General features: G+C 48.1%; 1 protein-coding gene across 5 annotated transcripts in view; it reads left to right on the top strand.

Moving 5' to 3' along the window:
• The window catches only part of dock5 (dedicator of cytokinesis 5), a 205164-nt gene that overhangs the window by 50853 nt on the left and 132217 nt on the right, over positions 1-22094 (top strand). For 4 of the 5 annotated variants that reach the window (XM_073060921.1, XM_073060902.1, XM_073060912.1 and 1 more), the window contains exon 2: positions 13038-13121. In XM_073060921.1, coding sequence (XP_072917022.1) covers positions 13038-13121 — 84 coding nt within the window. Of the gene's footprint in view, positions 1-10396; positions 10456-13037; positions 13122-22094 lie in introns of all 5 variants that reach the window. The other variant, XM_073060893.1, reaches the window with a different exon arrangement.

The following is a 22094-nucleotide window of genomic DNA, read 5'->3' as shown; positions in this document are numbered from 1 at the left end:
AGCCTTGGCTGAGGCTATCTGTGTCCTTGAGCAAGGCACTTAACTGTATGGGTCCTAATGTCAAACAGCAACACACACAAAATGCTGGTGGAACACAGCAGGCCAGGCAACATCTATAGAGAGAAGCGCTGTCGACGTTTTGGGCCGAGACCCTTCGTCAGGACTCCTAATGCCTTAATGTCCTTCCCTTGGACAGCATCGGTGGTGTAGAGAGGGGAAGGCCTGGAGCTTGGGTAACTGCCGGTCTCCCATACAACCCTGCCCAGGCCTGTGCCCTGGAAACCTTCCGAAGTGCAAATCCATGGTCTATCGAGACTAGCGGAGTCCTACACATACTACACATCACCAGTAAAGCCCTCTACACCACTGAGCACATCTGCATGGAGTGTCTTCACAGGGACACCCACCCACCACCACTGCTGCCTTCGGGAAGGAGGTACAGGAGCCTCAGGACTCCCACCACCAGATTCAGGAACAGTTACCACCCTCAACCATCAGGCTCGATCCAGAGGGGAGAACTTCACTTGCCCCATCACTGAACTGTTCCCACAACCTATGGACTCACTTTCAAGGACTCTTCATCTCATGTTCTCGATATTTATTGCTTTTTTATTTATTATCGTTTCTTTTTATTTGCACAGTTTGTTGTCTTTTGCATATTGGTCGTTTCTCCATCCTCTTGGGTGCAGCTTTTCATTGATTCTGTGGTGTTTTTTTAGATTTATTCTGTATGCCAACAAGAAAACTGAACTCAGAATTGTACGTGGTGCCATATGTACTTTGATAATAAATTTACTTTGAACTTTGAACCCACAAAACTCACCCCTTCCATCTAGCCCTCTCAAATCTCCTCACCTCCCTCAGTCAGCTTCTCCTATTTCAATTTATTGCTCATTTTTCTGTTAAACTTGCCTCTGTTTAGAACTAGTGTCAGCTCCATACACTGACCTTCAAGCATCCCTCCAGCAACAGGGCGCAGTATGGAGACGAGATTTTATATTCATAATCTTTAAACTTTGGTTGAGAATCTTTTCTCCTTTTCAACTCAACATTAATACTTTAACTCCTACGGAATTTTCAGGAATCATTTTAATAAATCGGAATATTTATGCAAGGGACTGTGCATTTGGACAATGTTACGTGTTTATTCTGAAGACAATCGGGCGTTTGTTGTGGGTTTGCGTCCGGCTTTGAGAGGTTGTCTTTGTTACAGCCGAGGCCCCCTCTCCATTGCTATTGTCTGGGAGCAAATGCTGGGCCTTGTCACTAACTTTCCTCTTGCATGCCGGATGCATGTCTCTCCCTCTCGGCAACTCAAATCCTGCTCGGAAATCCGAGCTTTCCAATCCCGCTTTCATTTCAAAAGGATCTTAACTGCACGATGGTGCAGCCAGTAAAGATTAGTTTTATATAGACACCGAAGCTTCCAGAGGAAACCCACATGGTCACGGGGAGAATGTACAAACTCTTTCCAGACAAGCAGCCGCAGGAATTGAACCCTGATCTATGGCGCTGGAAGGTGTAACGCTAACTGCTACGCTACCATGCCGCCCCGCCTGGTAGAGCTACTCCCTCACACCTCCCGTGGCCCAGGTGCAATCCTGACCTCGGGCCCTGTCTGTGTGGAGTCTGCAGGCTCTCCTCGTGTGGATTTCACTCGAGTGCTCCGGTTTCCTCCCGCATTGTCAGGAAGGCGAGGGTTTGTAGGCTAATCAGCCTCCATCATTACTCCTATTGTGTGGATGGGGGTGGGCCCAGAATCTGCGGGAGATGATGGGAACGTGGGGAGAGTAAAAAAGGATGTAAAACTCTCTACACCCATGATTGTGTGGCTAGGCACAGCTCAAATGCCATCTATAATCAGTGTTTGGGATTAATTAGTATGAGCAAATTAAGGAAGGTTGTGGCTGTTGTCTGAATGGACATAGAGTGCTGATCTTAAGGCTTTAGCTCTTCGAGGCTTTACTCAGAGAAGGAAAAGCTGAAGTTTTTTTCCTTGTCTTCTTTACATCTGCTCAGCTAGGACAGTTGAGATGACAGGCAGGAGAGTGCAGAGCTCCTCTTGCAGGATGTGGGAAGTCTGACAGCTACGACAGCGAGAAGTGCATCCAGCTGCGGCGTCTAACACTCTGCATTAAGGAGCTGGTGGAACTGGATGAACTCCAGATCACTCAGGAGGCTGAGGGGGTGATAGACACAGAAATAGTGACACCCAAGGTGCAGGACGCAGGAAACTGGGTGACAGTCAGGAAGGGGAGAGAAGTTAAGGACCCCTGTGGCCATCCCCCTCAACAACAGATACATCACTGTGGGGTGGGGTATGGCCTAACAGAGGAAAGTCACAGTGATCTGAGTCTGCCTCTGTGACGCAGAAGGGAAGGGGGTGAAGAGGCGCGCTGTGGTGATAGGGGATATGTTATTCAGGGAATGTGGGAGAGAATGAGATTCCCAGATGGTATGTTGCCTCCTGGATGCCAGGGTCCGGGATATCTTGGATCAAGTCCTCTGCATTCATAAGTGGGAGGGTGGAAGTCATGGTCCATGTAGGTACCATTGACATGGGTAGGACGAGTAACAAGGTTCTGCATGGGGAATTCAGGGAATCAGGTGCTAAGTTAAAAGGCAGGACCACCAGGGATGTGAGCTCAGGATTGCTACCCATGCTCCAAGCTAGTGAGGTCAGAACTAGGAAGATGTGGCTAAGGAACTGGTGTAGGAGGGAAGGCATAAGATTTTTGGATCATTGGTCTCTCTTCCAGGGAAGTTGTGACCTGAACAGAAGCTAAAATCAGATGTGTCAATGTTACAGTGGAGTAAAGGGAATTACAGAGGCATGAGAGAGGAGTTGGCCAGAATTGATTGCTAAAGAACACTGGCAGGGATGATGGCAGAGCAGCAATGGCTGGGGTTTCTAGAAGCAATTCAAAAGGCACAGGATATATACATCCCAAAGAGGAAGAAGTATTCCAGAGGAGAGGTGTCACAACCATGGCTTACAAGAGAAGTCAAAGCCAACATTAAAGCCATACAAACAAGCTGGATGAACTCAGCAGGTCGGGCAGCATCCGTTGAAATAACCAGTCAACTTTTTGGGCCGAGACCCTTCATCAGGACTCAGTTTGTCCAGCTTGTTTGTATGTGTTGATTTGACCACAGCATCTGCAGTATACTTTGTGATTAACATTAAAGCCAGAGAGGTCATATAATAGAACAAAGATTAATGGGAAGTTAGAGGATTGGGAAGCTTTTAAAAACCAACAGAAGGCAACTAAAAAGCCATTCAGAAGGTGAAGATGGAATAAAAAAGTAAGCTAGCCAGTAATATTAAAGAGGATACCAAAAATACATAAAGTGTAAAAGAGAGGCAAGTGGATATTGGGCTATTGGAAAATGATGTTGGAGAGGTAGTAATGGAGGACAAGGAAATGGCAGACAAACTGTATCTTGCATCAGTCTTCACTGGTGGAAGACACTAGCAGTATGGTGGAAGCTCCAGGTGTCAGTGGTCATGAAGTGTGTGAAGATGCCATTACTAAGGAGGAAGGTTCGTGGGAAAATGAAAGGTCTGCAGGTAGATAAGTCACCTGGACCAGATGATGCACGCCCTAGAGTTCTGAAAGAGGTGGCTGTCGAGATTGTGGAGGCATTAGTATTGATCTTTCAAGAATCACTCAATTCTGGAATGGTTTCAGAAGACCGGAAAATTGCAAATGTCACTCCATTCTTTAAGAAGGGAGAGAGACAGAAGAAAGGAAACTGTAGGCCAGTTAGTCTGACCTCAGTTGTTGGGAAGATGTTGGAGTCGATTACTAAGGATGAGGTCTCAGGGTACTTGGAGACACATGATAAAAGAGGCCAAAATCAGCATGGTTTCCTCAAGGGAAAATCTTGCCTGCAACTCTGTTGGAATTCTTTGAAGAAACAACAAGCAGGATAGACAAAGGACAATTGGTTGATGTTGTGTATCTGGATTTTCAGAAGGCCTTTGGCAAGGTGCCACACATGAGGCTGCTTAACAAGCTGTGAACTCATGGTATTACAGGAAGGATTCTAGCATGGATAAAGCAGTGGCTGATTGGCAGGAGGCAAAGAGTGGGAATAAAGGGAGCCTGTTCTGGCTGGCTGCCGGTGACCAGTGGAGTTCCACAGGGTTGTGTTGGGACCAATTATTTTTAAGTTATGTGTTAATGACTTAGATGATGTAATTGATGGCTTTGTTGCAAAGTTTGCAGACAATATGAAGATAGGTGGAGGGTCAGGTAGCTTTAAGGAAGTAGGGAGGCTACAGAAGGACTTAGACAGATTAGGATAATGGGCAAAGAAGTGGCAGATGGAACACAGTCTCAGGAAATACATGGTAATGCACTTTGGTAGAAGGAATGAAAGGGTTGACTATTTTCAAGATGCAAAAAGCTGAAACACATATGGTCTTGGGAGTCTTTGTGCAGGATTCCCTAAAGGTTAATTTGTAGATTGAGTCTGTGGTGAGGAAAGCAAATGTAATGTTAGCATTCATTTTAAGATGACTAAAATATAAAAGCAAGAATGTAATGTAGAAACTTTATAAAGGACTGGTAAGGCCTCACCTGGAGTACTGCAAGCAGGTGTTGGCCCCTTATCTTAGAAAGGATGTGCTATAACTGGAGAAGGTTCAAAAGAGGTTCATAAAAATGATTCCAGGATTGGATGGCTTGTTATGTGAAGAGCGTCTGATGGCTCTGGGCCTGTATTCACTGGAATTCAGAAGAATGAAACCTAATGAATGGTGAAAGGCCTTGATAGAGTGGAAGTGGAGAGGATGTTTCCTATGGATGAAGAGTCCAAGACCACAGCTTCAGAACAGAGAGGCGCCCTTTTAGAGTGGAGATGAGGAGGAATTTCTTTAGCCAAAGGGTGGTGAATCTGTGGAATTCTTTGCCACAAGCAGCTATGGAGGCCAAGTCTTCATGTATATTTAAGGCAGAAGTTGAAAGATTCTTGACTGGTCAGGGCATGAAGTGATAACGGGGAGAAGGCAAGAGGTTGGGACAGAGGGAGAAATTGGATCAGCCATGATGAAATGGTGGAACAGACTCGATGGGCCAAATGGCCTAATTCTGTTGCTATATCTTATGGTCTTATAAATTTGCCAGTGACACGACTAGAATCTCACATGGTGATGAGGGGATGCACAGGAGTGAGATTTATCAGCTAGTTGAGTGGTATCACTGAAACAACCTTGCACTCATTGTCAGTAAGACCAAAGAACTGATTGTGGACTCCAGAATGGATGAGACAAGGGAAAACACACTTGTCTCATAATAGATCAGAAGTAGCGAGAGTGGGCAGTTTCAAGTTCCTGGGTGCCGGCATCTCTGAGGAGCCATCCTGGGCCCAACATAATCCATGCAGCTACAAAGAAGGCAAGCCAGCAGTTTATTTCATTAGGTGTTTGAGGAGATTTGGTATGTCACCAAGGACGGTCACAAATTTCTACAGATGGACTGTGGGGAGCACTTTGATTGGCTGCATAACCATCTGGTATGAGGGATGGGGTAGAGCTGAAGAAAGTTGTGAGCTCCCATCATAGGCACTGACCTCTGTTGCATCCAGGACATCTTCGAGGAGCGATGCCTCAAAAAGGCGGCATCAACCACTAAGGGCCCCATCACCCACGACATAGAAACATAGAAAATAGGTGCAATAGACTCAATAGGCAGAATGGCCTGTTTCCAATTTGCATGACGCAACAGCTATGAGCTTACACTGAGGAATTTCAAATTCTTTAAGGCCTGGTTTCCGATCTCCCCCAGTTTGATAAACATTTCTACAATATCATTGTAGAAACAGACACTCTTTCCATCCACGTTTGGAACACCACCCTCCACTGGCCCAGACACAAAGGTCGATCATTCCCCAACAACACACTGAGACTGCCGAAGGGTCTCGGCCTGAAACGTCGGCAGTACTCTTTTCCATAGATGCTGCCTGGCCTGCTGAGTTCCTCCAGCATTTTGTGTGTGACCACAGCCACCATTTACTCGAGTCCTCACTGCACGAGGCCTCTTAAAGTCCAACCCTACGGCCCTGTTGAGGTGGAAACGAGTAAGGTTGGCCAACAGGGCTCTGGTGAAGCTGTATAGGCCAATTTCCTGTACAGTGGATACAATGGATAACAGAAACATTGATGAACTCCAACCAGACCATCAGCTTTGGACGATGGAGACAGGAGGTCACCAATGGCCTACACTCCACTGGGAGAAGACACTGTACCAGAATACATGGATCCCAGTTTGGTCTCTACAGCCAGCTGAGGACTCACCAATAGACAATCCCTTTGGAGAACTTCATACTCGAGTGATCGCACTGCTGTTTGCCACATGCACGTTGAAACATAAAGTGAAGTGCGACATTTGTGTCAAATCAAATCAGCGGGGATTGTGCTGGGAGCGGCCTGTGAGTGTGCAGGTCAGGCAGCCTCCGCAGAGAGAGAAGCAGTGCACGTTTCTGGGCTGGGAGGAATCAGGAGAGCAGGCGTGTTTGGAGTTGTGGAGAAGGATGCCGGGATGACTGGAATGTGGGTGGAGGCCCTAAGAGTGGATATTCACGTGTGGTGGTGGCCTCACAGCTGGCAGGGAGTGGTGTAGACAGTTTAACCACCTGGAGGTGATGTCAGAAGGCGGCAATGACTGAGATACTGGCACCAGTAACATGAGAGACACAGCAGTTGCTGTTCGGCCTTCTCTGAAGTACTGCAGAGGCCTCTCCTTGAAGTGGTGGTGGTGGACAGGGCTCTGCTGTGGAGATATCTTGGTTTATTGTGAGCTCATTGAGTCCAGAAATCAGGTAATAATTTATTTATTGAGTTGGGATCGGCCCTTCCTGCCCTTCGAGCAGCGCTGGCCGGCAATCCCCCAATTTAACCCGAGCCTAATCACCAACAATTCACAACGACCAATTAACCTACTGACTGGTACGTCTTTGGACCAGAGCACCCGGAGGAAACCCACAGGGTCAAGGGGAGGATGTACAAACTCCTTACAATCCATGGTGGGAAAATGAAAAGTGTGCCACTGTTTGGTTAAATTGTGATTGTGCAGGCAGGGGGGAAATGATCCCTCGTGTTTCTTGATCTCGTTACTTGAGATTCAGTGCTACTGAACCCTACCACGTTGATTCAGCCCATGTCTTCATTAACCAGGTCCAACACTTGCCTTTACCGGGATCTTCCTTCTCCTTGGGTGAATTTTAAGGTTGATGGTTGTGAATACGCTACCGTGATGGTGTTATCACTTGTGCTCAGTGTCAGGGGGATGTTGTGTTGCAGGGAATCAATGCTCAGGTGTAGGGGTGTCTGGGCACAGGTGGGTGGGGTTGCCTCAGCAAGGGTTGGTGGGGGGTGTGATGGCCAGTTTTAGATTTAGAGGTAGGGGTAGGGTTAGTCAAGTGGGCAGTGGGAAAATTATCCTTTTGCTAATCGTGATTCAGTGTCACTTGATCCTGCCACTTTACACTGGCCCGTGCCTTTCATTAACCTGGTCAAACTCCACGTGGCTTAATTATCTGGGTGTACACTGGGACACGTCATCAGTAATGTAACCCAGGGTCTTTGGGGGTTTTGAATCTCTAATCACTGGGCATCCTCGCCCAGGCGACCCAGCCAGGGTTGATCAGAGCTGGCTTGTGTTTATCCCATGGACCAAGATAATGAGAGGCACGTAATTTCGAAGGTTAGGGTATCTTAGACCTCATTATTTGGTTTTATTTTTGACCATTTGGTGAGTAAAATGTTTTGAGGCGTAGTTATTATTGCTTCCATCTCATAGTGAGATGTAACTTCCCTATTTTAAATTTACACTGGTCTTTATTTTGCATCTGGGTGGGTTAAATTCACAGGGTTTACTGGAGATTCAGTGTCACTCCACCCTGTCATTTTGAATTTAGTGATGACTTGTCAGTGGTCCCAGTTTGAGCAAAACTTTGTTTCTTTTTTGCCTTCTTGGAATCATGTCTTTTTTACTCACACGTATGTTTTCTCTCTCTCTCTCTCTCTCTCACACACACACACACACACACACACACACACACACACACTCTCTCTCTCTCTCTCTCTCACACACACACACACACACACACACACACTCTCTCTCTCTCTCTCTCTCACTCACTCACTAGTCCTGAAGAAGGGTCTCAGCCCAGAACATTGACCGTTTATTTCCCTCCGTAGCTGCTGCCTAACCTGCTGAGTTCCTCCAGCATTTTGCAATTTGCAGCGTCTACAGAATCTCTTCTGTTTGTGTGGGTGAATGCACACAGTCGTTCCCCCTGGGTCAGGGGGAAACCAAAAGCTAGCGGGCAGAGGGTTAAGTTGAGAGGGGAGAGTTTTTACAGGAACCCTTTCCACCCAGAGAGAGGGTGGTCAGCGTATGGAGTGAGCTTCGGGGAAAGTTGTTTTGGCAGTTATATTAAAAACAATGAAAAGGCATTTGGACTGGTACAGGGATAGGAAAGGTTCAGAGGGATATGGGCCGAGTGCGAGCAAATGGGACTAACTTCGATGGGAATTCTGGTCAGTAGGGACCAGTTGGGCCGAAGAGTTGTTTCCATGCTGTGTGACTCTGTGACTCCCATCTTTGTGGTCACGCTGTCCCTTGAAGAAACTTTTGACCCTGAACTTCTCCCCTCTCCCCTCTTCCCCACACCCACAAGGATTGGTAATGAGTTTAAGGCGGCACAGTAGTGTAGTGGCGAGCACAACACTGAACAGTACGGGCCAGCTGGGTTCAATGTCAGCCGCTGTCTGTAAGGAGTTTGTACATCCTCCCCGTCACCGCGTGGGTTTCCTCCGGGTGCTCTGGTTTCCTCCCACAGTCCAAAGATGTACCTTTCGGTAGGTTAATTGGTCATTGTAAATTGTCCCGTGATTAGGCTAGGGTTAGATCGGGGGGTTGCTAGGCAGCACAGCTCAAAGGGTCAGAGGGCCTACTCCACCCTGTATCTCAATGGATAAGTAAATTATTTTCTGACTTCAGCATAGTCCATGATTACCTCACTATTTTGCTCACTTTTTGTTATTTATTTTTTGTAATGTAGTAATTTTTACATCTTGCACTGTACTACTATGGGTGGTGGGGTGGAGATGTGTCTCTACCAAAGGAGATGTAAGGCACTCCTTCCCTCCACTAGCCTGCAGGTCACCCTCGGTCAAGGTGTAGCACCTGCTTAGCCCCCGATCAGGGTCATGTGAAGCCATGGGAGCAGGTGGTGGATGATCGTATGAGTAGCTGGTGCAGATCACAAGTCCTGGTTATGTGACCACTGACACCAGGCAGACAATCTCTCAAGAGTATTGATAGTGGCTGGGGTCTCCCGTCTTGTAAACACTGCCCAGAAAAAGGCAAAACCACTTCTGTAGAAAAGTTTGCCAAGAACAATCATGATCATGGGTAGACCGCGATCGCCCATGTCATATGCAACGGCACATAATGATGTCATACCACACGGCACATAATGATGATGTCATACCACACGGCACATAATGACTGTACTGCTGCTGCAAAACAACAAATTTCATGGCATATGTCAATAAAATTATTTTTGGTCAAAAGTCTATCTTATTGTACAAAAAGACAATTCAGTAGTCTTGTAACAATGGGATAGAAGCTGTTCCTGAGACTGGCGGTACGAGTTTTCAGGCTTTTGTACCCTAAGGAACTGGGGAGGACAGAGAATGCCTGGGGTGGGTGGGGTCTCTGATGACTCTGGCTGTTTTACTGAGGCAGCAAGAAGTACAGACAGAGTCCATGGAAGCACGACGTCCACAACTCTCTGCGATTTCTAGTCCGAGGTCTCAGGCCAAAACGTTGACTGTTTACTCCCCTTCCTAGACGCTGCCTGACCTGCTGAGTTCCTCCAGCACTTTGTGTGAGTTGCTCTGGATTTCCAGCATCTGCAGAACCTCTTGTGATTTTATCTGCAGCTTCTTGCGGTCACAGGCAGAGCAGTCGCCATCTGAGAGGCAAAGAAGCTGCTGAAGAAGATCGGCCTCCCGCTGACCATTGCCCTCACAGACTTCAAAGGCCTTGCAGCCACTTTTAAATAACTGACAGAAAGATTTAAACTTTCAAGTAAATATAAAGAGTTAAAATGAGAGAGAGAGAGAGAGAAAGAGAGAGAGAAGGGGATGGGGAGGGTGGGACTGAGAGTAGGGGCAGAGAGAGTATATGTGGGCAAGAGAGGGGAATAAGGAGTGGGTGGGACAGAGAGAGAGGGGAACAGAAATGGTGACGCGAGAGAGAGGTAGCGACTGCCTCTCTTTCTGTCTGTCTGTCTCTGCCTCTCATTTTTTTCTCTATTTCTCTCTCGCTCATTCTCTGTCTGTCTCTCTCATTTCTGTCTCTCTCTCTTACACACACAGACCCAGAAATACTACCAAGGCCATGAAACAACACACCCGGCAGAGTCACGAGGAGAAAGGTGGACACTCAGATACATATCCACAAGGAGGAACACACGTGCACGAGGGACGGACGCGCACACACACAACACTCAGTGGGCCAGGTAGCATCTACGGAGAGAGAGAAAAACAGTTACCATTTAAAATTTGAAACCCTACATTGCAAATGGGAGAAGACGGTGATAAAAGAAATCCTAAGATGCAGGGAAGGGGGAGGGGCGGGGAGCAGACAGGAAAGATGAGGAGGAGGAGGAGGAAGAGGGTGGAGAGATGGAATGTCAGATTTAGTGGGGGAGGGTTGTGCTGAGTAACAGAAGCCGAGGCTGGAGCCACAGGAGGTGCACGCAGGCCAGGAGACAAAAGGGTGAGGTCACCAGCAGGATAAGAAGCACAACAGGCCAGGGGATGGTTTACACCAGCTGGAATAATTGATTAACGACAGTGCTTAGATCAGCACTGGAGGACCTCTGCGGTTGGTAGGGCGAGGAATTATCGACCGGATGGGTTGGGGCGACCCCTCGTTATTAGGAAAGGAATGCAGCATCTTAGGAAAGGTTAGAATAGGGAGCCTGGGGAAGGGTCTCGGCCTGAAATGTCGACTGTTCACTCTTTTCCATGGATGCTGCCTGACCTGCTGAGTTCCTCCGGCATTTTGTGTGTGTTGCCAGGGGTTCCCAACATGGGGGCCACAGACCCCTTGCTTAATGGCATTAGTCCATAGCATAAAAAAGTTTGGCCACCCTGGTTTAGAGCGATATGGGATTCTTAGTCACTCTGACCGGCTGGTCTGTGAGAAATATGGCCCACTACCAACCATACATAGAAAGCCTACAGCACAATACAGGCCCTTTGGCCCACACTGCTGTACTTACTTCAGAAATTATCTAGGGTTACCCATAGCCTTCTATTTTTCTAAGCTCCATGTACCTATCCAAGAGTCTCTTAAACAACCCTATTGTTTCCGCCCCCACCACTGTCGCCGGCAGCCCATTCCACGCACTACCACTCTCTGCGTAAAAAAAAACTTACCCCTGACATCTCCTCCTAACCTACTTTCAAGCACCTTAAAACTATGCCCTCTCGTGCTAGCCATTTCAACCCTGGGGAAAAGCCTCTGACTATCCACACAATCAATGCCTCTCATCATCTTATATAACATATAACCATATAACAATTACAGCACGGAAACAGGCCATCTCGGCCCTTCTAGTCCGTGCCGAACACTTACTCTCACCTAGTCCCACCGACCTGCACTCAGCCCATAACCCTCCATTCCTTTCCTGTCCATATACCTATCCAATTTTACTTTAAATGACAATATCGAACCTACCTCTACCACTTCTACTGGAAGCTTGTTCCACACAGCTACCACTCTCTGAGTAAAGAAATTCCCCCTCATGTTACCCTTAAACTTTTGCCCCCTAAGTCTCAACTCACATCCTCTTGTTTGAATCTCCCCTACTCTCAATGGGAAAAGCCTATCCACGTCAACTCTGTCTATCCCCCTCATAATTTTAAATACGTCTATCAAGTCCCCCCTCAACCTTCTACGCTCCAAAGAATAAAGACCTAACTTGTTCAATCTTTCCCTGTAACTTAGGTGCTGAAACCCAGGTAACATTCAAGTAAATCTCCTCTGTACTCTCTCTATTTTGTTGACATCTTATACACCTCTATCAGGTCACCTCTCATCCTCTGTCGCTCCAAGGAGGAAAGGCCATACATTTGCAAAATCCCTGCCCTCACATTTTATTTCTCCCCACTTTCCCCCCTACTTCTCCCAGATGCCATGATTGAATGATGGAACAGATCGATGGGCCAAATGGCCTAAATCTGCACCTATATTTCATTAGGAGTTTGAGGAGATTTGGCATGCCAAAGACACTTGCAAATTTGTACAGATGTACCGTGGAGAGCATTCTAACTGGCTGCATCGCTGTCTGGTGTGCGGTGGGGGGGGTGGCGGTGGGTTATTGCACAGGATTGAAATGAGCTGCAGAGTTGTAAAATCAGTCAGCTCCATCCTGGACACTAGCCAACGTAGCATCCAGGACATCTTCAGCGAGCGATGCCTCAAAAAGACGGCGTCCACTATTAAGAACCCCCCCCCCCCCCATCACCCAGGACATGCCCTCTTCTCATTGCTACCATCAGGAAGGAGGTACAGGAGCCTGAAGACACACACTCAGCGATTCAGGAACAGCTTCTTCCCCTCTGCCATCCGATTTCTGAATGGACATGGAATCCATGAACACTACCTCACGACTTTTTATTTCTATTTTTGCACTACTGATTTAACTATTTAATATATACTTACCGTAATCCATGTTTGCTCTCTATTATGTATTGTACTGCTACCGCAAAGACAACAACATTCATGACATATTAACCCTGATTCTGTGTCTTACGTTGTCCCTGTCACACACACTCGGGACGATCCCGCCAAACTGAGGGGGCACCCACAGGAACCTCATGAGGAGATGCAGACTCCTCGCACATAACGCTGGTGTCGTGGGAATGTGAGGTCCTGGCTCTACCCACTGGGGGGGGTAATGATGGGTGCCAGAGGTGGAAGTTAATGCCTTTCTCTTTCTCTCTGCAGCTATTTACAACTACGATGCCTCCCAAGAGCAGGAACTATCACTCCAGGTGGGGGATACTGTGCACATCCTGGAAACCTATGAAGGTTGGTGGCAGATGATCTTGCTGGCGACTCGGTGACCCACAGCCCTATGGCTGAGGTCAAAGATTACAGGGCTGTTCATGACTGCCACTGGGTTGGGAGTGTGTGTCCTTCCAGATGAAGGGACACACACCAATAGACAGTTGTACAAGCACATCTAACACACACAGATAGGCATGCAGGCTGAGCACAGACACACTTATAAATGTACACGTACTGACACACACATGTGCAGGCTAGGCACATCTACACACGTGTAGATGCACACACATTCACACACACAGCCACACACACTCAGGCGTGCAGGCTAAGCACATCTGCGCTCGTACAGACGCACACACAGACGAGTATGCATACAGACCGACACATGTACACACACACGCATGCAGAGACAGACACGTGCATACCGAGACGCATTCACTCACAGACACAGAGGTACCGCCTCTGAACCCTGGTTCACAAGGCAGTATCCACTCTGGTTACATACCAATACTTGGAAAGTTCGCAGACTGATCCTGCACAGACCTGCCCAGAGGGACTCCATTCCTTGGAATGTGTTACTTATTCCCGTTCCTCGCCCGTCTCATGTAGGGATAGTTGGGGGGGGGGGGGGGGGGGTGGCTGGAAATGTGTGAAACACTGGAAATTATAACGAGGCAGTGGGAGGCCAGCCTCACTCGCGGAGAATGTTTGTGAAAAGAACTGTTTCAGCAGATACAGGGCGAGTTACTCTATCCCGACTTGGCAAAGTCCCGCTACAGATGAATGAACTGTGACTTCAGCGAGTGCGAGCACGCTGGAAGGTGATTGGCTGCGGAGTGGCCCCGCCCACAGTCACTCCCGGGAATTTTGGGAGTTAGTTGTGTTGTGGGAGTCCCAGTCCGTATGGGAATGATCAGGGATGTGGGGCCCTGCGAGTGCGAGGCATCTGTGGTGTGATTACTCCTCCGGCTGCTTTCCAGCCTGACATTTAACCCTCTGCTGGCCGGAATTCACCGGGCTACAAAGATTCTTTATATGCATGAATTGATTTATTGAGATACAGCGTGGAATAGGTCACCCGGCCCTTCGAGCCGTGCTGCCCAACAGCCCCCGAGTTAAACCTAGCCTAATCACAAGATCATTTCCAGTGACCAATTAACCGGTACATCCGACTGGGAGGAAACCCAAGTGGTCACAGGGAGAATGTACAAACTCCTTACAGGCAGCAGCAGGAATGATCCCTTCTTCCTCCTCCCCCGCCCCCTTCCCACACTGTGGGTGGGGGAAGTGAAGGAAGACGATGTCATCCTAGAACTGTGAGAACAAGACAGTTCCACAAAGCTGATTCTATCTTTACCATCCTCTAGGGTACTCTGTGGTTTCCCTCATTATGACTGATAAGAGGCTAATCAAATAAAGCCCCAGTTTGCAGAAATTTCTTCTGGCAGAAACACACAGCACTGAAACAGGCCCTTCGGCCCATTTGGTCCAGACTAACCAAAGTGTCATCTGAGCCTGTGCTTGGCCTGTATCCCTCTAAACCTTGGAGTCCTCGTGCAGGATTCCCTGAAGGTTAACTTGCAGGTTGAGTCGGTGGCGAGGTGGCAATGTTAGCTTTCGTTTCGAGAGGTTTAGGAAGATAAAAGCACAGATGAGCAGCACACACAAAATGCTGGAGGAACTCAGCAGGCAGCACCTGTGGAAAAGAGTACAGCTGGTGACACTTATCCTGAAACATCAACTGTACTCTTTTCCATAGATGCGGCCGTGGCCTGCTGAATCCCTCCAGCATTGTGGCTTGGATTTCCAGCATCTGCAGATTTTCTCTTGTTTGTGATGTAACGTTGAGGCTTTATAAAGCACTGCTGAGTCCTCACTTGGAGTATTGTGAGCAGTTTTGGGCCTGTTATCTAAGAAAGGATGTGGTGAAACTGGAGAGGGTTCAAAGGAGATTCACGACAATGATTCCGGGATTGAAAGGCTTGTTGTATGAGGAGCATTTGATGGCTGTGGGCCTGGACTGGCAGGAATTCAGAAGAATGAGGGGTGACCTCACTGAAACCTATCAGATGTTGAAAGGTCTCGATAGAGTGGACGTGGCCAGGATGTTTCCTAGGGTGGGGGACACAGCCTCAGAATAGAGAGGCGTCCTTTCAGAACGGAAATGAGTGGAAATTTCTTAAAGCAGCGAGTGGTGAATCTGTGGAGTTCATTGCCTCAGGTGGCTGTGGATGACAAGTCACTGGGTATATTTAAGGCAGAGGTTGATAGATCCTTGCTAAGTCAGGATGTGAAGGGATATGGGGAGAAGGCAGGAGATTGGGTCTGAGAGGGAAAATGGATCAGCCATGGTGAAATCCAAAGCAACACACACACAAAATGCTGGAGGAGCTCAGCAGGTCAGGCGGCATCTACGGAAATGAATAAACGGTCGACGTTTTGGGCCGAGATCCTTCTTCAGGACTGGAAATGAAGGGGGAAGATGCCAGAATAAAAAGATGGAGGGGGTGGAGGGAAAGGAGGATTGCTGGACGGTGACAGGTGAAACCAGGTGGGTGTGAAAGGTCAGGGGCTGGAGAAGAAGGAATCTGATGGGAGAGGAGAGTGGACCATAGGAGAGAAGCAAGATGGAGGGGCACCAGTGGGAAGTGATAGGTAGGTAGAAAAGAGGGACAAGGCCAGAGTGGGGATTAGTAGAAGAGGGAGGGAATTCTTTTTACCGGAAGGTGAAATAGATATTCTTGCCATAATGTTGGAGGCCACCCAGATGGAATATGAGGCGTTGCTCTTCACCCTGTGGGCGGCCTCATCTTGACACAAAAGGAGGCCATGGACTAACAGGTCAGAAACACCATTGCTCTTGAAGGAAAATCCTACAAAAGGTAGTGGATATGGCCCAGTCCTTCCCGGGTGAAGCCAACCCACCGTCAAGCACATCTACATGACACACTGTCACGGGAAAGCATCATCCACTGTCAGGGACCTGATGGGACCAGGTTCAGGAACAGGCTGTGATGCAGCCAATCAGTCTACTCTCCATCACATATCTATCGAAGTTTGTCAAAGCTTTAGATGATATACCAAATCTGTGCCAACTCCCAAGGAAGTAGAGGCACTGCTGTGCTTTCTTCATAATTGCACTTATGAGCTGGGTCTAGGACAGGTCCTTTGAAGTGATAACACCAAGCAATTTAAAGTTGCTGGCCCTCTCCACCTTTGATCCTCTGATGAGGACTGGCTGGTGGACCTCTGGTTTCCTCCTGAAGTCAATAATCAGTTCCTTGGTCCTGCTGACATTGAGAGAGGGGTTATTACTATGGCTCCCTCAGCCAGATTTTCAGTCTCCTTCCTACACGCTGATTCATCACCACAGTTGATCTCACTTGCGACAGTGGTCAACAAACTTGAATACGGGATTAGAGCTGTGCTCAGCCATGCAGACATCACGGTAAAGCGAGTAGAGCGGGATGGGGGTCGGGGGCTAAGCACACAACCGTGTGGTGCGCCTTTGCTGGTGGAGATCGTGGAGGAGATGTTGTTGCCAATCCACACTGACTGGAGTCTGCAAGTGAGCAAATCGAAGATCCGATTGCACGAGGAGGTAATGAGGCTACGGTCTTGGAGTTTATTGATTCGTTTTGAGGGGCTGATGGTCTTGAACGCCAAGCTGTAGGTGACGTATGCATCTTTGTTGTCCAGATGTTCCAGGGTTGAAAAGGTTGAGTGAAGAGCCGATTAGATGGTTGTGCTGTGGACCTGTTGTACCGGTTAGGCAAACTGAAACAGATCCAAGTTGCTTTGGGTATATTTAAAGTGGAGGTTGATAGGTCCTTGATTAGTCAAGTGTCAAAGGTTATGGGGAGAAGGTAGGAGAATGGGGTTGAAAGGGTAAGACTCTTGGCAGTGTAGAGGATCAGAGGGATCTTGGGGTCCGAGTCCATAGGACGCTCAAAGCAGCTGCACAGGTTGACTCTGTGGTACAGTGTATTGGCCTTCATCAATCGTGGAATTGAAATTAGGAGCTGAGAGGTAACGTTGCAGCTATATAGGGCCCTGGTCAGACCCCACTTGGAGTACTGTGCTCAGTTCTGTTCACCTCACTACAGGAAGGATGTGGAAACCATAGAAAGGGTGCAGAGGAGATTTACAAGGATGTTGCCTGGATTGGGGAGCATGCCTTATGAGAATAGGTTGAGTGAACTCGGCCTTTTCTCCTTGGAGTGACGGAGGATGGGAGGTGACCTGATAGAGGTGTACAAGATGATCAGAGAGGCACTGATCGTGTGGATAGTCAGAGGCTTTTTCCCAGGGCTGAAATGCTTGCCACAAGAGGACACAGGTTTAAGGTGCTGGGGAGTAGGTACAGAGGAGATGTCAGGGGTAAGTTTTTTTACCCAGAGAGTGGTCAGTGCTTGGAATAGGCTGTCGACAATGGTGGTGGAGGAGGATATGATAGGGTCTTTTAAGAGGTTTTTGGATAGGTACATGGAGCTCACAAAAATAGAGGGCAATGGGTAAGCCTAGTAATTTCTAAAGTTGGGACATGTTCGGCACAACTTTGTGGGCTGAAGGGCCTGTATTGTGCTGTAGGTTTTCAATGTTTCTATGTTTCTAAATCAAACTTGATGGGCCAAATGGCCTAATTCTGTTCTGATGTCTTATGGATTAAAACTGACCAAAGGATCAGAGGTGAGGAGTACGCTGGATGGAGCGTGTATCCATAGCGTGAGTCAGTGATGAGACTCGGACTGGTGATGTGATCCGGCTGCAAACTTAAATTTGAAACGCCACACATTGTGCACCTTTGTGATGAACGATGACTGTGTGTGTGGGCAGGAGAGAGAGCATGCCGCACCTCTGTGTGAATACCCCTGGATATCCCAGGTAGTGTGCCAAAACTTGCAGATGAGTAATGTGCTCAGAAATGTACGGAGCAGAAGGAAATCATGCACCAGTTCTGAAGGATGCGGGCCAGCACGGTGAGAGTCAGCACATCCTGGGAACAAGAAAGGAAAATATTAGTTTAATCTGTCACATGTACGCACTTTGAAACCTACAGTGAAATGCATCACTTGCGTTAAATCAAATCGGTAAGGATTCCGCAAGGGGCAGTCCACAATTGTCACCATTTTTCCAGCACCAACATGGAGTGCCTACATCTCAGTACCTCTTACAAACCCTTTATGTGTCTGGAACGTGGGGAAAAACCAGAGCACCAGGAGGAAACTGACATCGTCATCAAAGTAAAATTTATTATCAAAGTATACTATTGTCACGAGGCTCCTCCCTGATGGTAGCAACGAGACGAGGGCATTCAAAATTCAAGGTAGATTTTATTATCAAATTACATATATGTCATCATAAACAACCCTGAGATTCATTTTCCTGCGGGCGTACTAAGCAACTGTATAGTATAGTAACTATAACAGGATCAATGAAAGATCAAACTGTGCAAATGAAAGTATCAATAAATAACGAGAACATGAGATAACAAGATAGAGTCCTTAAAATGAGATTGCTGGTCGTGGGAACATCTCAGTGGATGGGCAAGTGAGTGTAGTTATCCCCTTTTGTTCGAGAGCCTGATGGTTGAGGGGTAGTAACTGTTCTTGAACCTGGTGGTGTGAGTCCTGAGGCTCCTGTACCTTCTACCTGTTGGCAGCAGCGAGGGGGAAGCGTGGCCTGGGCGGTGGGGATCTCTGATGATGGATGCTGCTTTCCTATGAAAGTGTTTCATCTGGATGTGCTCAGTGGTTGGGAGCGCTTTACCCATGATGTACTGAGCCAAATTCCCTTTTGTAGGATTTTCTGTTCGAGGGCATTGGTGTTTCCATACCAGGCTGTGACACAGCCAGTCAATACACACTCCACTACACATCTCTAGAAGGTTGTCTAAGTTTTAGGTGTCATGCCGAATCTCTGTAGACTCCTGAGGAAGCGAACAAACTCCTTACAGACAGCGGCAGGAATTGAACCCCGATCTTACAGACGGCACTGTGACGTCATTGCGCTAACCGCTCTAAGCAGCAGGGATTCTGCAGAAGCTGGAAACCCGGAGTGTTGGATACGTGGGTTATGACCAAAGGGATAAAATGGCTGGAGTCACTTACCACTTTTGTGCAAAGGTGTTTATTTGGTGCCTCAAAAATCAAACTTACAAAATATGGGAAAAACTGCCAATATTTGCAATAAGATATCTACCAAAAAACACAATTGCTCCATACTCTTTTGTCCAGTGTGAACTCCTAGCAGCCCTGATCTCTATCCCGGAAGCGAAGAGTCCCATTTTTTAGGCACCAGGACATACTCGTCTTGTTACATACACCTGTTAGGGTGCATTCTCCAGATAACTTAAGAGGTACCGTAGCCTTCAGGCAGGAGCAAATGTCATCAGGTGATTCCCAACCTTCACAGAGTGTTTCGACCCTTAACCACGACACTCTCCAGTTGGTGGGCCGGCAGTGGTGGCCAAATCACTGCCCAGCCGCTCCTGGCTTCCAGCTTCCCTCCTCTCGCCTACTCCAAATCCAACAAGAGGCTCATTCTGCCTCTTCCCCCATCCTACGAGCTGCTTGTATTTTGCTCCTTTTGTCCAGGCCCAGAGCTGACAACAACCGCCATGCTGATTTGGCTGGGAAACCTCTGCAGCCGATCTCCACAGGGAACAACCATGCCTGCCATCCCTTGTCTTTGCACTCCTGCACTAAGGGCTGATGCTTCAAGGCCTTTCTCTCGTGGGCCTCTTCCCATCCCTCCTCCCATGGCACCGTCAGCTCAACCAGAATTATTTTCCGGTCTTCAGTTGACCACAATACAATGTCCGGGCGCAGGGTTGTATGCACCACCTCCGGGAACTGCAGCCTTCTTCCCACATCGACCCTCACCTCCCAGGACCTGGCCGTTAGCAGCAGATTTGGCTTTGGTTGTTTGGTTACGAAAGGCCTGGCTCCCTCTTTGATGAAGGTGATGGCCTTCCTCAAATCTGTGCCAGCCGTCCTCTTCTTGCATCTCTCTCGCTCTAGTGTGTCAGCAAGAGCCAGCAGCACCTTATCATGGCACCACCTGTACCGTCCTTGAATTAGAGCTGTTTTACACCCGGACAGTGTATGAGCCAGTGTCCCCTTCTAACCAGAGCTTACAGTTCAGGTCCTCTCTCATCCCCCATGTGTACAGATGTAATGGCGAAGGAAGGGTGTCATACATGGATTGCAAGAGGAAGGAAATACGGAAGGGCTCCAGTCTCCATAACTCTGCCCATGAGATCTTGCGCTTGGGCAGATCCCATTTTGCCCAGGCACCCTTGGACACTTGTTCCATTGCCTTTGACATCCGCTTCTCTTCCTCATGGATCCGTACTTCTGTCTGTACCATGTCTCGCCTGTTCCTTATGCTTGTGTCTCCCCACTGCTGGAAGTGAACTAAGCCGAGGCCTTGCCGCCCGATGCAGGGGTTGCCAATGATATCTCGCAGCTTTAGAGAACACACTGCCTGCTCTACTGTTGCGTTGGCTGCCCACTTGCGCCCAGATCTGGTTGTAACGCCTGCTTGCTTCACCAGGTTGTCACTGGAATCTCTCAAGCTTAATAAGGCTCTGCATTTAGCCACCTTGAATTCCTCCACAACAGAGGACAGGGGAAGCTGCAGCTGCCCGGATCGAATATAGAGGCCCACTGAAGAGAAGCTTGGGGGAACACCCAACCATCTCCACAGGTGCTTGTTGGTTTTCCTCTCGATGTCCTCTATGGCGGTCATGGGGAACTCGTGAAGTGTGAAGAGCCAGAGAAGACTGGGCAGAAGGCCGTATTGATACAGCCTGGTCTTGAATTTACCGGGAAGTCCGGATTTGTCGATCTTCTTCAGCCATTCATTTGTCTGCTTCACAGCATTGGTGACATTGGCCCCATCTGTCAGTGACACTTTAAACCACTTCCTCAAGCGTTTTATCGGGTTACCTTCGATGGAAGGGATGACCTCACCCTGAACTTGGAGGCTAAACTTGCTAGTTACTTTGCCCTTCCTGATCACCGTACACCTGGACTTCTTGGCCTTGAAGGACATCCTCGCCCAAGTGGCTACATTGTCCAGGGTTTCCAACACCCATCTTGCTTGGACATGTGATACAGTTATAGTGATGTCATCCATGAACCCTCATAGAGCTGGCTGGGCAATTCTGGACTCTAGCGTCAGGCCATGGGTTACATCTTCTGCTGCTGATATCAGGAGGTTCACTCCCATAATAAATAGGGCCGGGGAGATGGTACACCCTGTTGGAATCGCCTTCTGGAGGTCCTGCCAACTAGTTGTGAAATGGGCTGATGTAAATCTGACTTTGAATCCTCCCAGGCAGCTGGTGATCACGTCTCGAATAGCCACTGGGATGTAGTAGTGATCAAGTCCTTCTGGGATGAGGTCACTTGGAATAGATCCGTAGGCATCCGCGAGGTCTAACCAGACAACTGCTAGGTTGCCTTTTTTCTGCTTGGCCTCACGGATCAAATGGCTGATCATTGAGGTGTGTTCCAGACGCCACGAAAAGTCTGGAGTGCCGGCTTTCTGGATGGATGTGTGGATATAACGGTTCTGCGTCATGTAAGAAGTCACCCTTCTTGCAAGCACAGAAAAGAAAACCTTACATTCCACATCCAGGAGAGAAATTGCCCTAAACTGGGGAATTGTGGAAGAATCCTCTTCCTTTGGAATAAAGCATCCCGCTGCCAGTTTCCTGATGGAAACTGATGGAATAGTACCTTTGGCCCAGATCTTTCTCATGACCTTCCACAGCCTCTGGAGAAGTTTTGGGCATTTCTTATACGCCTTATAAGGGGTATAACCATTCCTTCACGTTCAGCTCAATAGATGGTTGTCCTGCTCTACGCACAGCCCAATTGGTTCCTAGTCCCTGACCCCTCCGAGGGTCGCTGTGTGCCTCCCGCAGGAACTCCTCTATCTCTGGCTTCGAGCTGGACAGTATACCAGATTTTTGTTGGCTGAGGA

The sequence above is a fragment of the Hemitrygon akajei genome, chromosome 1 (assembly GCF_048418815.1).
Source record: "Hemitrygon akajei chromosome 1, sHemAka1.3, whole genome shotgun sequence".
Lineage (NCBI taxonomy): Eukaryota > Metazoa > Chordata > Chondrichthyes > Myliobatiformes > Dasyatidae > Hemitrygon > Hemitrygon akajei.
Note: the sequence above shows the minus strand (reverse complement) of the source record. Positions and strands in the feature narration are given on the sequence as shown.